The 21,615-nt window shown below is 52.4% G+C and overlaps 1 protein-coding gene across 3 annotated transcripts in view; it reads right to left on the bottom strand.

Moving 5' to 3' along the window:
* The window catches only part of EEFSEC (eukaryotic elongation factor, selenocysteine-tRNA specific), a 254,499-nt gene that overhangs the window by 36,922 nt on the left and 195,962 nt on the right, over window positions 1-21,615 (bottom strand). For all 3 annotated transcript variants that reach the window (XM_007985455.3, XM_007985456.3, XM_038003471.2), the window contains one exon: window positions 11,854-12,010. In XM_007985455.3, coding sequence (XP_007983646.2) covers window positions 11,854-12,010 — 157 coding nt within the window. The remainder of the gene's footprint in view (window positions 1-11,853; window positions 12,011-21,615) is intronic.

Genomic DNA, 21,615 nt, shown 5'->3' with positions numbered 1-21,615 from the left:
GGCACAGCTGCTGAGCTATGATACGGGTGGTGAGTGTGGGCCGCTGTACTCCCTCCACACAGCTATCTCTGGGCCTGGGCTCTGCTTTCATCACCTCATTGAACCTCCTAACAACCACCATTCACCAGTGGTCAAACCTAGCATTGCCTATGAAGGGCAGACATCCAGATGGGACACACTAAGGCCCCGAAATCACCTCTGTAGAATTCCTTCCAAAAATGCACAGTCTGAACCCAGTCATGAAGAAATATCAGACAGACCCAAAGAGTGCACTGGGAAACAACTGACTTGGCCTCTTCAAAAACATCAGTGTCGTAAAACTATTGGTGACAGCACTGAGCGCAGGTGCCACCTTTCACTGACTCCCCAATCACGGAAAACTTCCTAAGACACTATTGGGACAGTTGGGGAATCTGAAAATGGACTGTATCCTAGACAATGTGGCATCAATGTCACATTTCTCCAGTGGTAACTGTGTTGTGGTTCTGCAGGAGAATGTCCTTGTTCCTCGGGGACATGTGCTGAGGGTGCAGGCACAGCAGCAGCACCAGGAGGAACCCTCAGCCAGCTCGGCGCACACACACAAAGCAGACAAGACAACACGGAACAATTGTTGAAGCCAAGGGAGCAACACTGCTCAATAAGCTTTCCATTCTTCTGTATGTTTGAAGTTATTTAAAAAGTTGGGAGGGAAAGTCCTCAAAATAACCCATCTTACCGATGAGGAAACTGGGATTCAGAAAGGGTAGCACTCTAGCCAGGATTCCAACACAGGTCTCGCTGCCTCTGAAGCTCTTGTTCTTTGAAGGTACCCTGCTCCCCACATCCCAGTGTGGGCCGAAAATGCCAAGTGTGCAAAATACCAGCCCTGCCAATGTCTCTCACTAAAAGTTAATTTGGTCCTAGCAGGGGCTACTTTCCAGGCAGTTGGCTGGTGGTGCTAATGAAATCCCAAGGACAGGTTATTGGGGTTGTCCCAGAATCTGCTCCAAACAGAGCCTCTAGTTACAGCTGGGTGGTTGGAGAGAATACATTTTAAATAAGAAAACCAGCTTCATTTTAAACCCCAGAGGTACACACAGCCTCACAGCCCATTGTCTGAGGGCCTGTTATTTATGGGAACATAACAATACCCACAACCTCAGGGCTCATCGTGTCCCGTCCCTTTGGCACCAGGATGTGTTTTCACTTTTGCTCTATGCTGAGTTTCCAGAAGCTTCCCAGTTAAGAGGAACCATGAGTGATGTCCACTTCTATCGGGGACTCCAGGGTCTGGTGGGCCAGTCATCTAGCTCCTCTGAGCCTCACAGTACCTTTGGGAGAAACAGGGTAATGGCCTTGAAGGCTGCAGCAGGAGGAAGAGGACCTGGTGCCAACACAGAGACCACACACTGTGGCCCAACTGAGAATGGGAAGATTTCATGTAAAAATACAGATATCCAGGCTTTCTTGAAAAACTAGAAGTGCTAATGCCACCGTGGCTATAGCCCAGCAACACAGGTGTGGAGCTGAGCAGGCCCAGCCCCTTGGGTTTTCAGGCCTGGACTCCAGCATGTGTCAGGCTCACATGGTGCGGGGAGATGAGGGAAAGGGCTGGCAGCCCACTCCCAGAGCCTGCAACATGCTGGACATCCTTGCACACCGGTTTACTCCTCACAGTCCTTCAAGACAGGATTGTTACCCCCCATTTTATCAGATGAAAACCAAGGGCTCCAAAGGCCCTTCGGAAGGATCAGCAACAGTGAGAAAGCTTCCGGGAAAGTGGCCCTGACCAGCAAGGCTCTCGGCTGAGCTACCACATCCAGGGAGTGATTTTAACATGCGCAGCTGTCGTTGTTTTATTGTTTTTTAAAACTCCTCTTTCTTAAAACAACACAGAAAACTTCATTTCTTGTTTGTGTTGTGGACTGTACTTCTTTTTTTTTGTTCTGTTTTTTTGTTTTTTTGGAGATGGAGTCTCGCTCTGTCACCCAGGCTGGAGTGCAGTGGCGCAATCTGCTCACTGCAACCTCCATCTCCTGGGTTCAAGCGATTCTCCTGCCTCAGTCTCCCAAGTAGCTGGGACTACAGGCAATGTAACCACCATGCCCAGCTAATTTTTAAATTTTTATTAGAGATGGGGTTTTGCCAGTCTGGTCTCCAACTCCTGACCTTAGGTGATCCGCTTGCCTCAGCCTCCCCAAGTGCGGGGATTACAGATGTGAGGCACCGCACCTGGCCTGTGGACTGTACTTCTGTGCCAAATGCAACCGCCATTTGCTGTGACCAACTGTAGCTGGAGACAGGACATGCTCCAGCTGATCTTGTGCAAGGGGCTATACCCAGGATCTAGGCTGTGGCAGCACCATCCTGGCCCAGCCCAAGGGCATCAGGCTATGTGGCTGGCTCCGTGGAGGTCCTGAGGCACAGCTCTCCCAGTGGGTGGTGGGAGGAAGAATCATTAGGCAAGTGATTGCCGGAGGCAGCTTTTCAGCAGAGCCCTAGCCTGAGCTGGAGTCAGCACGTGTCACCAGTGCAGAGCTGCTTGGCATTCCAGATGAAATGGGTGACAGGAAAAGGGAGTTTTATTGTAGAGCTGGTTTCTTTAGAGGCCTGATGGAGCTAGTGATATGGCCAGGCAGGCAATGGGGCCACAGCACCAACTGTGGTGCTTCACTCATCTCTGGGTCTGGTTTCAAGGCTGTCTCCCTCCCTGTAAGGTGGGAAGGGGGCATAAGTCCATAATTGGCAGCCTAAGGACAGGTGCAGTAATGTTGCAGTCTCATGGCATCCCTGAGGTAGGCCTTGTGGAAACAGGATGTGGCTCTTGCTTATAGGCACAGGAGTCCACACAGCAGGTGGCTGGTTCAATGTGGAGGTGATACTCAGGGCCAGCAGGAATAGCCTGAGCAGCACCGCTGTGGCACCGTCACCTCCAGGGGCACTGAGACTCCAACTCATTCTCAGACTCCAGTGCAATGCCACTTCCGAGGGAAGCCTTCCCAAGCCCAGACTTGGTTGGGGTCCTACTGTAAGATCTCATGACATTGTGCACCTTCTGTGCACAGCATGCATGTGGCTGCCAATACACAAATGCTCAGGAGAGTCTGCCAGTGCCAGTGTCCTAACTGTTACAGGCTGAACTGTGTCCCTTCAAATTCATACACTGGAATCCTAACCCCCAGACCTTAGAATGAGACTGTATCTGGAGGCAGGGCTTTTAAAGGTGTAATTAAGATGAAATGAGATCTTTAGGTTGGGTTCTAAACCAATCTGACTGATGTCCTCCAAAATACAGATTAGGACACAGACACGCACAGAGGGACAGCCATGTGAGGACATAGGGAGAAGGCAGCCACCTGCAAACCAAGAGAGAAGCTGCAGGAGAAACTCACCCTGTAGACACCTTGATCTTGGACTTCCAGGCTCCAGAACTGACAGGAAATGAATGCCTATTGTTTAAGCCACCCCGTCTGTGGTATTCTGTTACGACAGCCCAAGTTGACTAGTACACCAACCCAACAGCCCCATGAGCACAGGGGTCATGTGGGCTGTGGCTCACTGTGGTCTTTCTAGAACCCAACACAAGGATGACACATAACAGGGGCTCAAAAGCACACTGTTGAACAGAGGAGTGATCAGCTGTGAATTCCCAGGGTGCAGGGACTGTGTCTTGTTTGAGCCATGTGCCCAGAACCTAACACTACGTCTGATACCAGGAAAACACTTGCCACACACAAGAGTTGGTGCTTGGTAAAGAAGAGTTAGCTAAAGTCAAGGTGACTGTGTGAGGCCAGAGCCCTCCTGTCTCTGACCTTGAAAATCAGGACCCCAGCTCCTCCTCCTCCTCTGTGCCCTCAGGCTGGCTGCCAGGGCACTGGGGTTGGTCTGATTTCCTTCTCTGCAGAACTGGGGTGATGACAGCCTGGCTTCCCTGGGCTGCTGGCAGGATTGAGTAGTCAGACTACACAAGGGCGTGCTGCCTGGCACAGGGCATGGGCTTAGGGGCAGTAGCTGGTTGTACTGCTGACATTGTCTCAGCTTCAGGCCCTGCCTGCTACCCCCGGGATGGCTACAGGCCCTCATGCTACAAGTCACCCAGGCCAATTCCATTCCTTCTGGTTGCCAGCCCATATGGACCAATGTCCCTGGCCATTTCTTAGAACCAGAGTTTCTATTCCTAGAGTTACTTCTGGGACCTCATCAACACACTGATCCCCCAAAACCACTGAAGGGGTGTGTCCCCAACTCCTGCAGGCCCGGCCCAGTCCATACTAAATGACCCATATTTCTAGCAAATAGAGCTTCTGGGACTTAGGCCCTGACAAATCTGCCACCTCGTGAACCTGGGTCTGAGAGCCCCTGATGATCTGTTGCCTGGTCAGCAGAGAGGTGCGTCAGCTTCTGGGCTGAGCTGAAGCACTTGCTGCTCTGCTTTGTACTGGTCCCGGGAGAGACGTTGGCCATCCACCAGCTCAGGCAAAGCGGGGCATCTGGGGGATGCCTCTACAATTTGGCTTCTGTTTTCAATCAGGAGGGAAAGGTATAATTCTTGTTTTTGACCAAATGTAAAGTGCTTTCCAGGGTCAATAAATTGGAGGGGTCCTGGTGGCACAGCCAATCCCTGCTTGAAAGGTGGCTGGTTAATCTCCCGTGAAGCAGCCTGGCGTGAATGCAGCACTTGCGCTCCTACAGGCATCGTTCCCCAGTGCTCTGTGGTGGGGACAGTGCATGGGTGGGAGGATAACGTGGGGCCCTCAGTGGATATGTGAGCTACCCCATCAAGAGGAAGGGCCGGCAGGTGAGGGGTGGGTGCACACAGAACAATTCTAGCCACCACTTAGGGAGCCCCTGCCATAAGTCAGATACGATAGGCAGTCCTCTCCAGGGATTCTATGATTACATTTTCAGCCTTCCTGGAAATCAGAATGACTAGCTCTGGGTTAGCACTGAAGAAGTTGAAGCGTAGAGTGGAAAGTGGTTGGTCCCAATCAGAAGGGAGCCTGGGATGCCCCAGGAGACCCTCCAGGTAACTGGCCCAGAGGCCCCTGCAACCCTGGCCTCATCTGGCCCGTCCCCTCTCCTAAACCAGAGTGGTTCGCAGGAGTGCTGTCCCACTGGATGTTGGCCCAGAGCTCTCCATCACTCAGGGAGCTCCCTCTCCACTCAGGCTGTTTTACCTTTGACCCCCTCCAGTACCTAGACAGGTCTGTACACAGAGGGCTCAATACACTGTGATAAGGGACAGAGGAGGATGGGATGGGATACCATGCTGAGCCCTGAGACACCTGATTCAGCACAGGGGCCACGGGCTACCAGCTGGAACCCCAGAGTCCTGGGAGAGGGCTGCAGGGCTAAGAGAGCAGAGCCAGCGGGCAGGGCTGGCACTGCCCTCAACAGCAGGTATGCTGTGCCCACTTACTCCTGCTGACCTCTCTGCTTGATCTCCCTGGGGCAGACAGAGAACTCTTGGCCCATTCACTTACTAACAGTGTAGCTGTGAGCAAACAGGCCGTTTGCTCACCTGTGGGATGGGGCCATGCTGCCATGCAGGCTGTGGAGGGCTAGACTAAATGGCACCTCTGGGCCAGGGTTTGGGAGGTGCTCCTGGCCTTCCCAGCCCCTGCTTCCTGCCAGTGCACCCCCACAACAGTGCTGCAGGGCCTGGGGGTCAGGTGCACTCCACAGAGGAGGTGCTTGAGCACTGGCAGAGTCAGCAGATGAATGAGGCTGGAAGAGGCCCTGGAGGGGCAGCCTGAGAATTCACATGCCCACTGTATAGGTGAAGGAACTGGAGCTCAGTGCAGGTACCAGGGCCAGGTTCCTGACTCCCCATACCATGGCCTTTCCACTGTCCTGGCCTTTTCCTGACCCTGGTCATGAGGCTGGACCGACACTGGCCACAGGGTTCTAGCGAATATCACACATCTGATTCTAGCTCTCTATACAGCCTTCTGCTCACTGCTCGCCCTTCTGCTCAGAAGGCTACTCTTCCAGGAAGCTTGCTCTAGCTCTCCCCTCAGGATGGCCACTTTCCCCCATTCTCGGCCACATGTCCCAGTGGCCACTTGCCATGCTCACTGCGAATGGCTGCTCATGTCTCTGCCTGTCCCACAGGGAAAGCACCTTGGGACAGGACTCTGAGAAGGATCTCAGTATCCCCAGCCTGAGCCCTAAGTCTCAACTAGGTTTGCCGAGCTAAATCGACTGGCAAACCCTGGATTGATTAATTTATTTACTTTTTTGTAGGGATGGGGTCTCGCTTTGCTGCCCAGGCTGGTCTTAAACTCCTGGCTTCAAGCAATTCTCTTGCCTCGGCCTCCCAGAGTGCTGAGATTACAGAGGTGAGCCACTGTGGCTGGCCCCCTTGTTTTAAAGACCAGGAAACTCGAGCCCTCCCCCAAGCTCTGTTCCTAGGCAGCAGCTTTTGAGGGAGTCTGATGAGATTGGTATCTGCCCTCATTGCTGAGGTTCTGGGGAACCCTGTGGCACATAAAGCACCAGGCTGTTTGGCCTCCACTGTGAGGCTGCAGAAAACAGAGCTGAGTGGCCCTAGTGAGCCTGGGTACATTCATTTGTTCATTCCAGTCCAGTCTATTCCACCAAACTCCTTCATTTATTCATTCATGCAAGCAACACTTCCTATCCCATGTAAATCCATCCCCTTCTGCATGGCACACTGATGGGCATAATTCAGAGTCATAGCCCCTGCAGCCCTGGGGGTGGGTACAGGGGCAGCGCTGGAGGCAGGATGGCCCGGGAGCCCTCCTCAGGACCCCCTTCAGAGGTGAGCAGCAGTGGCTTTCCTGACTTCCTCTCCCCAGGGGCCACACAGTAGTCATTTCAGGCCCTCTGTCCAAGGGCCCACTGAGCTGAATGACCAACCCTTCCCTTCTCCCACACACCCTGAGGAAGGGAGCTGCACTTCCGCGCCTCACCCCCAGCCTTGCCTATAAGGCATGGTGTGGGGAGTCTTGAGCAGAGTAGTTGAGGTGCTCTGGGTTCAAATCTCAGTGCGGATGTTTGCTACCTTTGCCCAAGTGTCTGCTTTGTTCTGGCTTTCTTGCGCTGAGTGCCCACCTCTGTGGCTCCACACCTCACTGGGCATAGACTATCCTCACCCTGGCACGCAGCAGAGCGGTTTGAAATGGTCTGCTTGTGCAGTGAAACGCGGCGCTTGTTGCAATGGGAACACCAACAACTGCACTGCCCATCCTGCCAGCCCCAGTCTCCTTAGCTGTACCATGGGCAGCCTGACTGCCATGTAGACATCACAGCCCACATTTTGGGGGCTTACTGTTTCTCCTCCTCCTGAGTGCTGGCTCCCCCTGATAATCAGTAAACAGAAGCTCCTTCTGGGGTCTTACCTGTAAGTACAGTTCTACAAATATTTTTTCTTTTTCTCATCTGGAATACATTAATTTCTGATTTGTAATAATCAAAAGGTTATTAAAGATCACCGAAAGTAAGATCTCTATTTTAGGGTTTGAATGAGAATTCCAGCTACTCACAAGACCAAGTGCCTGAGACGTGAGCACACTTTTGAGCTCCTGGCACATGGGCAGCACCTACTGCTAGGATGAGGCCACGGCCGTGGCCTTGAGTGGGCTATGTTCTCAATCACGGCTCTCTGGCTAGTATGAGGTAAGCACTTGCAGCTCTGTTCCATGGTCAGTGGTTACCTGGTGAGAATCAGTGACACACGTGCACGCGAGTGGTGATAGGGGCCTGGGGCTTTCCAGTAACAAGGCTTTAAGCTCCACGTGCCCCCAATGCTAAAGCAGACACACACATGAACTGTCCCAAATCAGCTGGTTCAGGAGCACCCTGTGGGAGAGGGGCCACCTATCATGAATTTGGGCCATTCAAAAAGCTTGCCACATCTTGGCAGGTACACAAAACAACAGCCCTGGGAGATTTTAGATTTACAGAGCATTGTTTCAGGAGATAAGATCACGGGCACATGTGTACCCTTTTCTGTCCTGGAGTAAATGCCCAGTGACTCAGAGCTGTCATTAGGAACAAGTCTGTCTATTCAGCTTCTCACATGATTCTTCTCTAGTTGGGAGTCATCGAGGTGTTCTTTTCTCCCTGCAAAGTGGGAACAGGAGGGGCTGTGGAAGCTGTTGTCCCACCCCCTATCCAGCCTGCCTCTGTGAGTGAGTGCTGATGCCTGGCACACTGAGGCAGAGGGGAGGGTGGCAGCAATGGGACAGATGGCTTGCCAAGATGAGCTTTGGGAGCACAGCCTCCCAGGCACAGTGCTTCTCCAAGCACCACACGGGCCTCCCAGCTCCAAACTCTTTGAAGACATGACTGCTCTCTAGGGGCATGAACAGAGCTGATGGAGAGGGGCGGGGTGACACAGACCGATCGTGGGCAAAGCCCTCAGGCTCTCCGCTACCCGGCTCCCACCTGTGAGATGGAGATAACAAGACCCACTCCACCCTGCGACCCTTGGGATTTACAAGTGATGCTATGACATGGACAGGAACCTCCTCCATGTCCAGCTCCTTCCTCCAACTATTCTCTCTCCACCAGCACAACTCCCCAGTAGGCTCCTACTGGCAGCCTGCCAGGCCTTCTATCCTCTCAGGAAGTACAATTCTGCAAATGGCAAGGTCTTTGAAGGAAGATGTTTCGTAAATATGGGGCTTTCCAATCTTGAGATCCCCCAGGACTCTCTGGGAAGGCTCCTTGGGTATCAGGAAGGGTGGGGCCGTTCCCCAGCCCTCTGATTTCCCATAGTACATTCTGGGAGTCAACAGCCCTAGCGTCAGGACCCTTGTCTCTGAGGCAAGAGTCTGTGGCTCCTTAAAACATACTGTTTGCATATTATGGTTCGGCTTCACCTCGTGAACCTGAGGGCCAAGTGTCCTTTCTAAAATTCAAACAGGAGTTATGAGTCGCTAGGGGTCAAACCAGGCCAAAGGCATGCTTTGCTTAGTACAGACAGTTGTAGTTTTTAATCAGGAGATATTACATAAAAATAAAATTAGATAAAATAAGACCCCAGGCCTACATTCCCATGTAGTGAAGAGTTGGCAGGACCCACACAGCAGCTCTCCAGGTCACCACAGTCCCCACCACTCCCTATCACTTGCCACCTGGCCTCTTCAACATCTGCTTGGCCTTGCTGGCATCTGACCTTGCAACCCAAGGTGAGAGGCTGATGGGAGGAAACTCAGGGGACTCTTCATTCTGCCTTTCCCAGCCTGGATGCCCTGTAGAGCCGGCAGTGAGGCCCATGAGGTGCATTTGAACCCAGCCCTCTCCACGAACTGTAGGCCGGGAGCCTTACCTTGCCTGGCACCAAAACCCGGGCTTCCCCACCCTGCATGTCCAGGCTACAGCTAGCAATGCACTCTCTCTCCCTTCACCTGGCACTGGATGGCTCAGGCTTCCTGAAGATTCTTTCACAATTAAGGCACTTCAAAAAGGTTAAAAGGGAGGAATCAGCAGGGAGTGGGGGTGGGAGGGATGGAAGGTAGTGGGTGGGATGGAGGAATCTGACCAGTGATATTTAATAAAAAGCTTAAAAGTCACAAACAGGAAGCAGGCAGACTAAAACGTCAACATTGACCCGACGAAGGAATGTGAACTATAGTGGACTGAGGCAGTGTCCCTACACCAGCACCCCAAATAAGACTCCTCTTGGTTCTTGCCTGCCCTGGGAATACCCCAGCTCACTTTGCCTTGGGCTACAGGAAGAGAGCTCAGGGGAGGTCAGCATGATCCTAGCAGTCCCCAAAGGAGAAGACCATGAGCTCTTCCCTCCGCCTGGTCCAGCAGGGCCTCAGAGCTGCTTAGGGGAAGGATGAGTGCTCTGTAGTATGGCCCCTGACCCAGCTGAAGGAATCCCGGGATCCCTCCCTCCCAGAAAGCTCACAATAGCCGAGGCAGACACGAGGCCTTCGGGGACTGCGGTCTGGATGCTGGCCTGTCTGGCTCATGCCCCCTGCATGCGCCCTGGAGTCCAGAGAGGGGCCCTGTGGGCTCCAGTCTCTGAGGACAACCCACAACCAAACTGAAGGGATGCACAAAGACTCCTGTTTGGCCGAGGTGAGGACGCACAGCCACTGTGGAGCAGTGGGGAGGACAGGACAGAATTTTAGAGCTTCACCGCTGGAGGCCTCCCATGGCTGGGTACCTCTGCCTCCCCTGCCCCAGCCCCACCTTGACAGAGGCCTTAGGGGCTGCAAACAGGGAGTAAACTGCCCTGGAGAAGCACAGCCTCTGTGACCACTGTCCTCGCTCATGAGAAGGCAGATGCTATCTTTGGGAGTGGAAGGATTTTGGAAGGAAAGGGTTCCCTGGCAAGGCTGTCAGGAGAGGGAAGGGTGATCATGCCACCTGTGAGCACTGAGGCAGCTCAGGTCTCTGTTTTCCAGCGGGAGCCACGGCACTACCTTCTCTCTAGGAGATTTGACACAAAATGCCATAAACCAACCTTGGTTGCTCCCCTGATCCAAACCTCCCCATGGCTTTCCATCCTCACAGGATCAACCTTGAGCCCTGGAGTTATGTAGAGGACAGTAACATGTCAATATAAAATCAGGAGTGGGTAAAGGTGTTCCCTGTAAAATTCTTCAACTTTGCTGTATGTTTGAAAATTTTCGTAATTTTTACTGTATTATGAAATACAACAGAATTGTACTGGGTTAGTTGTATCTGGTACAATTGTATAGGGGATAAAGGATAGTGGGGAGCTGGGGGTAGTGGCACACAACTGAGTCCCAGCTATTCAGGAGGCTGAAGCAGGAGGATGGTTTGAGACTGGGAGGTCAAGGCTTTAGTGAGCCTTGATTGCATCACTGCATTCTATTCCAGAGACAGAGTGAGACTGTCTCTAAAAAAAGGTAGTGGCTCATGGCGCATTCGTAGGAACACAGGCTTCAGTCCTTCCCATGGCTCCCGGTGCACAGTATGAGCCCTGGCCTGTGTCCTACACACCTCTCTGCTCAGTGCACTTCTGCCAAACAACTGACCTGCAAATGCACTTGGAGCTCACTGTCACCCCAGGGCCTTTGCCTTCACTTCCCCCTTGCTGTGGCATGCTCTCCCTGACTACCCATGTGGCTCCTTCCCTCCCTCTGTCCTTCCCTGATCACCCTATCCAAAGCAGCATGCTCAGCAATTCCATCCCGTCCCTGCTTTATCTTTCTATGCGGTGCCTACTGCCATCTGACAGGGATTTCTTTAGTATGTTTATTGTTTGTATCTTCCTACAACTGTAAGCTCCATATCCCCAGCACCAAGCACAATGCCTGTGACACAGAAGAACACGATACATTGTAGGCTGAATAAATGCAGAAGTGATTGAAGGATGAGTTCACTGACAAAATCCAAGGGCTCTCCAGCAGCAAACACACCCTCTGACCCAGCCCGTGGACAGGCCCCAGCACAAACTCAGTGGGCAGTGCTGAGTCTGGGGGTCTGTGCTGGGCAAAGGAGGGTGACAATTCACATCCCTGGAAACCCTACCGGGTGCCAGGATGGTATGCCAGGCCCCCAGCGGTCTCCCTCAACTGCTCTCCTCCAAACTGCCTGTAAGCTCAATATTATTCCTGCCTCCACAGAGAAACCGAGGAGCAGGCCCAAGGCCCCCCCTCAGATGGTAAATGGTGCAGTGGGAACTCAGACTCCAATTTTGACCCTGCTCAGACCAGATCTTCACTCCACATCCAGGCTCTTCTCAGAACCCATACTGGCTTCCCAGCCAGAGGCCATGCCACCACGCAGGCCAAGTCACCCCGTGTCTCCGTAAAGGCAGGATTAGGAACCTGAGCCGAGGAGCGCCGCCTTGGCACTGCTCTGCCATCTCTCTGTGCCCCGCACGGTGTCCCTAAACTGGGAGGAAGTGGCTGCACTTACCTGGGATGTGGATCTTGAACTTGCCGCTCTGGCCGAAGGCACTGTCGATGACGCCCAGTTCTCCAGTGGACAGGTGCACCTTGAGCCCCACGAAGAGCTGGATGTTGGTCTCCTTTTTAAACAGGGAGCGGCCGATCACACTGTAGTCATCCATCGCCTGTCCCCACACACCCAGCCACAGACAGAGGGCGTTAGTGGTGCACACTGAAAGAGCTGTGACTGTGTGCCTAGCCCCAGCTCTCCCGGGCCCTGGGCATGGCTGGCTGCTGCCTGCTCTAGGATCCCTGGGGGTAGCAGGGCAATGAGCCCACCTAACTGATAACGAAATGCATGGGAGCAGGGCAGAAACCTGGGACTGGCAACTGTCACTGTAACAACGGGCCCTTCAAAACTGGCACACTGTGAGCACTTTCCACAGAGAGCACCTCAGTCCCCACAGCAGCTCTGTGGCGGCACTTTACAGATGAGGAAATGGAGGCATGGCACAGTTCTGTCATCTATCCAAGGTCACAGAGCACAGGGGGTAGAAGTAGCTTTGAATTCAAGCCCCTGTTACAGCCCCCCCCACCCCCAGGGGGCCACAATGACCCAGCCTGTCCCCAGGGCACCTGCCTAGATAGCCAGCAGCGCTCTCCTTGAAGCTGTCACAGTCACCCAGGCCACTCCTGAGCTTGCATCCAAGGCCTTCTAGAACTGGCCTCCTCATTCCAGTTTCCCCTCCCACAGGAGCCCTGGAAAGCCTGGCCTTTGTCTCCCACCCACTGCACACACCCCTATGCACGTTGGCCCGAGGCTTTACTTTTGCTCACTCTAGCTGTGCCTGGAAGCCCATCTTGGCCTGGCCCACTTTTCCTCCACAGCCCTACCTCCTTTCCTCCATGACGCCCTCCCTCAGTCCAGGCAGAATTGCTTGTTTCCCCTAGCCCCTGATGGCCATGGCCAGGCCTTTGTAGAGCTCGTATCTCCTGCTGGCCACGTTGGCCACTGCTGTCTCTTTGTGGGTGCCCAGGCTGAGAGGAGGGACACACATGTCTGTGAAAAAGTCAGCTTGGTGTAGCCCTGATTTCACTATGAGCTGTGTTCATCCTGAACCTTCTCCCCAGAGGCTCGATCAGCAACTGGTAGTGTCACTCCCTCCCTTCTGAGTCTCTGGCAGCTCCAGCCCAGGTACTGCTTTTGGGATGGCAGCATGGCCAGGTGGCCTTGCCTGCCCCGCCCAGCTTCTCACCCCACCTCTGCTCTGTAGATCCCGCCTCCAGTAGCAAACTTGGGCCCCATGATAAGAAGAGCCCACCAGTCTGACAGCTGCTATGGAAATGAGCAATGCACATACAATCTACACCATCAATTTCACTTCTAGGAATGCAACCCACTGATGTGCTTGCTGGAGAAGATGTCAGGATAGGAGATCCACCCAAGGTCACTCACTGCAGCAGTGTTTACAGCAGCAAAAGTTGACAATGACTTAGAAGTCCAGCCTGAGTTCAACAAGTGGAGCACAGCCTCCAGAGGTGACGATGTGACCACAGAGAAGAGCAGGCAGCATGTACGGACAGATACAAAAACTCCTAGAGTATTGTGTTTCACGTTAAAAAGCAGAGTGCGAGGCATAGTGCATGTTGCAGGCTGTGTATGGATGGGGGCAGGGCAGGGGTGCATACACAGAAGTAATCAGGAGAAACTGATGTCTCCAGGAAAGGGAGCAGGGTGCCTGGGGACTTTTCACCATATACCTTTTCTATTTTTGGCTACTGAAATACATGAATGCATCACCTATTTGCAAATAAATTAATAGAATTTAAAAATGTAAAAACAAACCAAGAAGTGCATTTCTTCTACCCACACCAGGCGGACCTCCCATCCTCTCCTGACATCTCCAAAGACAGAACATTTTCCTTTGATGGCCTCTGGTCCAGCAAGGGTGACAATTGCAACCCCCCGTCCCCACCCAGGCAGCTTTCATTGGTTCTCATGCATTGTGGTCACCCCAGAGAGCTACTACTCGGGCCTCTGCATAGCTAGGCCCTGGGGTTACATCTGACTGAGATATAAGACCTGCCCTCAAGCATTGCAGTGGCCAAGAAACAAAACAGGCACAGTCCCTGGACTAAGAGCTTACAACTTTCTCAGAGAAACAGCTTGTAAGAGGCCCCACCAGGACCAAAGGGATAATACAGGCAGGTGTCCTTAGCAGAGCAGAAAGTTCTCAATAAGTCGGTATTAATATTCTTGTTTTACTCCTATAAGAGCCTACCATGAAACAGGCCTGTAGCTGTGAACAATCACATGTGCTAGAGGAACATAACAGAATTCTCCCTCCACCCCACAGCCCACAGCCTTTGCACTTCTCAGCGACAGATCCTATGAGCGCCCCATCTCTGTGCAGCCCCTGGTGCCCAGCAGCACCCGGCCCAGAGCAGGCTCAAATCAAGGCCTGGTGCCTACAGCGTCCCCTGTGGCCCATGGCTCCTTCTTCCTATATTCCAGCCCCCACTCCTCTCCAATCTTCATCCTGCCCTGTCTCTCTTCAGAGCACAGATCGCCACCTGATGTTATGCCATTGATCTTATCTGTTTACTTGTTTATTGCTTCCAATCAGAGCACAAGCTCCAGGCAGAAATATGTCCCTCTCCTCCACAGCTACCTTCTCTGCACATGAAATAGGCGCTTACTATCTATTCCTTGAATGTGTGAGTAAATGTTGAAAGAATACATGGCTGTAGTTGTTGGTACATTTGCAAGGCTCACTCATGCCTGTAGGCTTTTTTTTTTTTTTTTTTAACAGCTTCATTCAGCTATAACTGATATACAATAACATGAACATATTAAAAGTAAATAATTGGATAAGTCTAAATTTGTGTATACATATACATGCCTGTGAAACCATCATCATGATCAAGCTAATGGACATATTTATCACTCCCCGGTCCTCATATCCCTCTGTTATGCCTCCCTCCCTACCTGTGTGGTGCTCCTGTAATGCTAGTCCCAGCTTGTCCACTGGGGACTCTACTCCCACCTAAGGCCCACCTTGGGCATTTCCTCCTTCAGACAGCTTCCCCGACATTGCAGGCACCTCCTCTCCCCTTGGCCCCCAGGACTGAGGCCAAGACCCCTCTGTTCTGAGAGCCTGGCCACTATGTCTTATCCCTGACAGCTGACCTGTCTGTCTCCCTCATCAGACTGGGAGTTCTGCGAGGAAAGGGCTCCATGTACCTCACGTGGCCCTGACCCACCACAGGCTTGGTGAATGGGCGCTCACTGAGTGTGAGGAGGCCAACCGCACTAGTCCCATGCATGACATCAAGAAGACGACGCCGGGGGGTAGAAATACATTACTCAAGTGGCTATCCCAAGGATATGTCCTTGGGAGGCACGATTCATCTGAGAGTGAGCCAATAGCCCAGCCTGGGCTAGTTTCCTCCTGTCTACCTGGGAGAACACAGTGACAGTCCCCAGTGCTGGTTCCCTCATGCTAAACACAGCAGGCCCACTGCTCAGCCTCCCAGTGGGCCTAGAGGCCTGGCTCCAGGGTAATCAGAGCCTGGGATGGCAGGCATGCTACCTATTAGCCTTCCAGAAGACGTTTACTATATCTTCTCCCCTGCCCCCTCCTTTCTTTTGGTTATAAAATATTAACTTTAAAAAGCTAAATGCCACAAAGACAGCAGAGGATCCATCTTTCCCCAAGCCAGGGTCTTGCAATGAGGGCAGACTAATTTTATTAACTTCAGGGGAACTTCAAAAAGCTCCAGGGCTTTCATGCCAGACAGAGACGACCCCAAAGTTAGTTTAAGTGCTACATAAACAAAAGACTAGGGCCAGGGGAAGCTGAGGGCTCCCAGCGTTCCTTGTTTATGTTCTCATCTGACCTAGTGGGCCAGTGCACAGGCTGGTTGGCCCCTGGAATCCTGCTGGTGTGTGGTGCAGCTCGGTTCACTGACCTACATTCCCACAATATTGTTTTAAGCATCCGGGATAAGGTAAGGAGCGAGTGGGCTTTTTCTGACCTTCTGAGAAGGGCCTCTGGGGCTGGAGTGGCAGTTTAGAAAGGATTTCAAGTTCAAAGGGAGTGTCTCTGTCGCTCCTGCTCTCTTGTTTTATGGCTTGGCTAGAAGACACAATAGTGCTAAGTGGGTGAAGCATACTCTCCTGCAAACTTCTGTGTCTGCAATTCCATTTGTTGGGGGAGGCACTGTGAGGGCAGGAGCTGGACGGCTGCACAGTCAGGAACCCCGTGTGGTCTCGAGAGTGCTGGCAAGACTGCCTGCTAGTGGCCCCACACTGTCATTTCACAGCAGCTGGGTGGATCTTTGCATTTGTGTTGGTCCCACAGAGGACACTGGCACTCTGGGCATGGCCGTCCCAGGGGAGGGGAGGCTGGGGAAGCAGAGAAAAGTCAGCAAGTAAACCTCATCTCCCTCTGACTCTCCCAATCCTTCACACTCTGCTCTTTCACCTCTTTCCCTGCAGCAGGTGAGTGGCAGTGTCCTCAGCCATGTCATGGGTGAGGTGCCCCCATATCATTATTTAATCTTTAGGAAAGCCCTGACAGGAACAGGAGGCTCAGTAAAGTGAAATGATTTGCTCAAAGTCATGGAGGTAGTGAGTGTGGCAATGCCCCATTCCACCTCAGACTGTCTAGATCCAGAGGCTGGTGCTTTTCCTGCCGCAGGAAGGGCTAGGCTCTGTCTGCCGGGAGATGCCATAGCAGCAAATGGGCCCAGACGACTTTCTCCATCCTTTGGCTCACCAGAGCCATGCCATGACTGGCTGGACACAAACGGGCCTAGAAATCTGGCCCAGGGACACTGGGCAGCCCCATCCCTGCCAGTCCCAGCTGTGGGAAACCCCAAGTCACTGCAGAATACAATCCCCAAGTTCAGGGACCCCAGCCCCTCCCAGGTTATTTGGAAGGGAGGAGGAGAGGAGGGAAAGAGGGCAGATCCTGGCCCTCAAGATGCAGCACTTATAGTAGGGCCCAAACACGTCACTGTCACAAGAAGATGTTCCAGCCCAGTCAGCCCCTGCCGCACTGAGAAGGACTACACTGCTGTTGGAGGAAGGCTAAACTTTCCCCATCTATGGTTATAGGGGCCAAGAGGCAAACTGCCCTTCCCATGAAATCCAAATAGTCAATTTCCAGTAAAGCAAGTCCTTACTTCATGTCATCGAAAGTTCTTAGAAACTGTTACTTTAAACAAAATAATGTACAGCAGGCCCTTAAATAATGTTGCTTTATTCAAAGTTATTTGAATATATATCAAAGTTATTTTGTTATAACATTAATGAAAAAAATAAATTGGTTTTGTTATACATCCTTTCCCTTAAACTCATGGTTTCCAAGAAGCTAGTGACAATGTTAAGTGAGGATTTACCGTACAGGTCTCCATAACTGGAAAAAAAAATGGGCACACTGGAGACAACAGAAGAAGAGAAAAGGCACGGCACTGCTAGCACCACAGGTTAGAACCTGGACTCTGGAGCCAGACCACCTGCATTCAAATCCCAAGTCTGGGTGCCTAGGGACTCTGGCCAGAGGCCTAACCTCTGTGGGTGCGGGCATCTTCATCTATAATATGGGGAAACAGAGTTGCTGGAGGTTTAAATGGGTGCAGAGGAGAACTTGTAAACAGTTGTTTTTGGTCTGGCCTCTGCCTGCCCCATCCCTGGGCAGAGCACTCTCCCTCCCTTAGGACTCCCTCAGACACACCACACAGAACTACAGGGGCAGCAGATGTAGGGCCTAGACTCAACGGCCGCCACCTGCAGATCTGAGAAGACATCGCTGACTAATGGAAGGCCCCCTCCATGAGACTGCTGGCCTCAGAATCGGACAGAGGGTTGCACTGGGAATTGGCTACAGAGAAGCCTGTGTGCCTGTCTCTCAGCACAGCAGTGGCTTATCTACACCAGCCTCACCAGCTGGATGCGGGGAGGGGAGGAAGGCAGTCCTGGAAGGCAGAAGCTGGGCTGACCACATTTTTGCATCTCCAAAACCTATACCTCCAGAAACTACCACTGTGTGTACCGGGGGCGAGGACTCAGTGATTGTCAGCTGCATGAAACCTCATTTAATCAGAAGGAAGTCTGGCTAGAAAGAGGGAGACAGCCCTTCCTACAGGATGCTGTGAGACCCACATCTCTGGAGAACTTCAGGAAGACCAGGGGTCATGATCTGTCCTGGGGGTCAGGAGGTGAGGACAGGGGAACATGGCTTTGGTCTGTCCTGTCCATCACTAGAAGGTGTGTGCATGCGTGTGTTATGGTTGGGTTCTTCACCAAATTATAGACTCTTCCAGCTAAAGGAGAGAGACCTCAGAGATCAGACACAAGCACATCCAATAAGGAAAGACCTTCAGAGAACAGTTGGAGGGTTTTCATTTTGAAATCAATCATTGTGACATCAAACCAAAGGCAATGCATGTGGGATCTGCTCAGTAGGCCTTGCTTCTAGGGAACAATGCTGAATCCAGGTCAGCACAGTTACAACAATGGCGCTAAGTGGGGATTCTCACTGTCTGCATGAATAATTTGCTCTATTTATTAGCCTTCAGTCACTGGAGGGACTCAGCTCCTAAGGAACAGTCACTATGCACATGGAAGTCCAGGTGTTTGCTTACACGCCAGGTGAGTCCCCATTGTCCCTGGCCTTTGAGCAGGGACTTGGCTGCCGGTGCACACAATTATGTCATTACATGTGTGTGTCTTTCTCTTTCAGGGCTTGGCTCCCATGATGAGGACTGGGAATTGCCCAAGCTGTGAAGTGACCATTCTAATTCAAATTGTAGAAGTGATACGAAGGCAGGCAGGAAAACCTGCCATGAAATGGAGGCCTGTGCCGACTCCAGGTATGCGGTGAGGAGAACCACGTGCGCAGGACAGGAATGGCTTGGGAGGTCTGACTTCTGACTCTGTCTCTTACAGCTCTACGACCTTGAGCAAGGGATTTCTCTGAAACTCAGTTTCTTCCTTGAAAAAGGCTATTGTTAGGATCAGGGGTGTTGATGTTGATGATAACACCTAAGACTTGACAGAGAATGATGACCCAGAGGAAAGAATCTCAATTAGTGGATGTCAAATTGTGGGACAAGCTGAAGAATAAGACAGCATTTGGTGCAGGAGATCTCAGATGCACAGAAATCACAAGATCCAGTTATCTAATCTGCCCAAGAGAAGCCAGAAGAACAGAACATGTACTCAACACCAACCACATGCTTGGAGCTGCCCACAGCTCTCTGCTTCTCTCCCTCTTACCCGCCCTACCAGCAAAGTCCTCTCGGAAGACAGAAGCCAGCAGTCCTTGGATCCAATGAGGAATGGGAAGAACTCAGAGGCTGCCTGATTATGGATGAGTCCCTTAAAAATGAGGTGTTAACTCTTCTAAGCCACTTGAAAGCCACCAGGATTGACAAATTCTGGAAGGGGCCCTAGGATGATGGTGTTATTCCAGTATCATCAGAAAACTTTTCCCACGGATAGTGCCTCCTCCTCAGTGCAGGCCACGGTCTGGTGTGTTGGGAAGAGCAGAGGCCCTAAAGTAGCCCAGGTCTCATCAATGCCTGACCAGCTCTTAAAGAAGAAACAGGTTCTGGGGGACAGTGAGTTGTCCACAGCCACACTGAGCTTGTGCCCAGCTCAGTCCATCAGTTTCTAGAACTGGCTCTTTCCAGCATGTCAAGTTGTCCTGCTCCTGTGTCTCTATACGGGCAAAAAAGCAATTTTCAAGGGGAGGTGAACAAGCACTCCAGCAGCCAAGCACGATGCTTAGTTATCACACTCTGACACTGGAAGTCAGAAGAAAGGCTGAGGATTTGGGTTGGGACCAGAATACGAGGGCAGCCATTTGATCATCTCCCTGGGAAAAGAGCTTCTCAACCTCTGTTTCAGGGGAACCTCTGTTTTCTCAAGTAGCCTGGGAGCCAATGTGGCCTTCAACCCTCTGGCAGGGACCCAGGGGGTTGAGGGCCAACCTCAGGGGGGTGAGGGCCAACAGAACAGGCTGAGTGGCCAGCTAGACCACAGCATGGCTTCTGGCAAGAGCAAGGGGCCCTGCAGTTGATCCGCTAGGGCCCTCCAAGCCTGCCAGACCATCCCTGCTCAGAATGATGGGCCCAAGTTGTGCCAGAGGCAGGTCATAAGCCAGCCTGCACCCCAGGCCAGCACGCTCCCTGGTGCCCTGGGCACATTTAACAAGCCGTTGGCAGTGGAGCGGGGCAGAGCCAGGAGCCAGGAGGCAGCGCCGCTTCAGACTTCAAAGCTGGTGAGAGCTCCTGATGGCATCTGTGTGTTTACACTTGGTTGGGCCGATGCTGCCAGCTCCTGTGGCCCAGCCCTAAGGCCTTCCCTGACCGGCGCCAGTGGGTGCCAGACCCAGGATGGCTGGCACACCTGGCCTTACCCCACCGCTGTGGGAGGGGGACAACGTCTGCTATCACCCTTGCTGGGAACCCAGGCATCTGCATTTCCAGAGGAAAGGCCAAATAAATAGTACCGATAATACCCACTGTTTACTCAGGACCCATTCTGTGCCAGGTGGAGTACTCAGCATGTTACATATAGCACATATACCTGCCATGCCCTGGGACCCAACTGCCAGCCAGCTAACATGCTAAGGTTGGGTATTGTCTTTGTCCTGCAGGTGGTGTAGACCTAAAACAGATTTCTGAGTAAGAGCTGGCAGGACCCCATTTATTTTGCAGAAAATTACTGGGGTGGAGCTGTGCACGCTGCCAGGTATAGGGAGGGCTGTGGTGAGACCCTTGAGAAGGTGGTACCTTGGGGAGGTGAGGAGGGCATCCTGGGGCGTGGTAACAGTGAGAAGTCTGCTGTGGAAGCCAGCAGGTATTGCAGAGCACTCATTGTCCTAAGCACCAGACCCTCACCTGCCCCACCTCCTTCATGTTCACACAGTCCTGAGAAGTCGTGATTGTTGCTAGTGGAGAAGCCTGGCTCCATAGGGTGAGTGGCTGCCAGATCATTGAGCTCTGCGGCTCCAGACAGACCAGGTGCCCAGAGCCTCAGGGCGAGACTAGGATACAGAAGGGTAGGTGAGAGAGGCTGAGCCTCCCCTTTCCAGGCTGCCCGGGCCGGCCCTGCTCCAAGGATTTCTCTAGCACAGGTGACCTAGAACACCCCCCATAGCCCCCAACCTGCATCACTCCCCCTGCAGGGTGAAGGGCCTAGCATCGATGGCTGGTCCTGCCTGCCTCTTTAAGCTCCTTGCTCCTGCCCTCCCAGATGCCCAGGGCCAGGCATTGCTTGGCCTCTATGCTTTACAGAAGCAGTCCCTGGACCTGGAATGCCCCTCCTTCACCTTCCTGTTTCCCCCCCAAGTCCCTAGTGTCTGAGCAGTGAACCTTGCAGTCTTACAAGATACACTTAAAAGGTCACCACTTTGTGCTTTTCCCTCACCAGCCTACTTCCTCCCACCTTGGCAGAGTTCCTTGTTTCCTCTCCTAGCCCTTTGCATATTCCTCTGATGCAGGCATGAGTCTCTGTCCTTGACTAGAAAGACCCAGTTTTCTACGAGGCTTTGGATCACCAGAGAAGGAGCAGCTGGTCTGAATCTGCATGTGGCTGAGATGCAAGTGACCTCCTGGGGACATGGCCCAGTGGTTCCAGCCTCAGCTTTTATACATCCTTTACCCCACATCATTTTTGCTAGATCTTTGCATACCTGACCTACTATTTACCTAATATTTTTCTTTACATCTGCCTAGAAAGGAGACTTTATATAGTACTCTAAAGAAAAGAGTCACT

The sequence above is a fragment of the Chlorocebus sabaeus genome, chromosome 22 (genome assembly GCF_047675955.1).
Source record: "Chlorocebus sabaeus isolate Y175 chromosome 22, mChlSab1.0.hap1, whole genome shotgun sequence".
NCBI lineage: Eukaryota > Metazoa > Chordata > Mammalia > Primates > Cercopithecidae > Chlorocebus > Chlorocebus sabaeus.
Note: the sequence above shows the minus strand (reverse complement) of the source record. Positions and strands in the feature narration are given on the sequence as shown.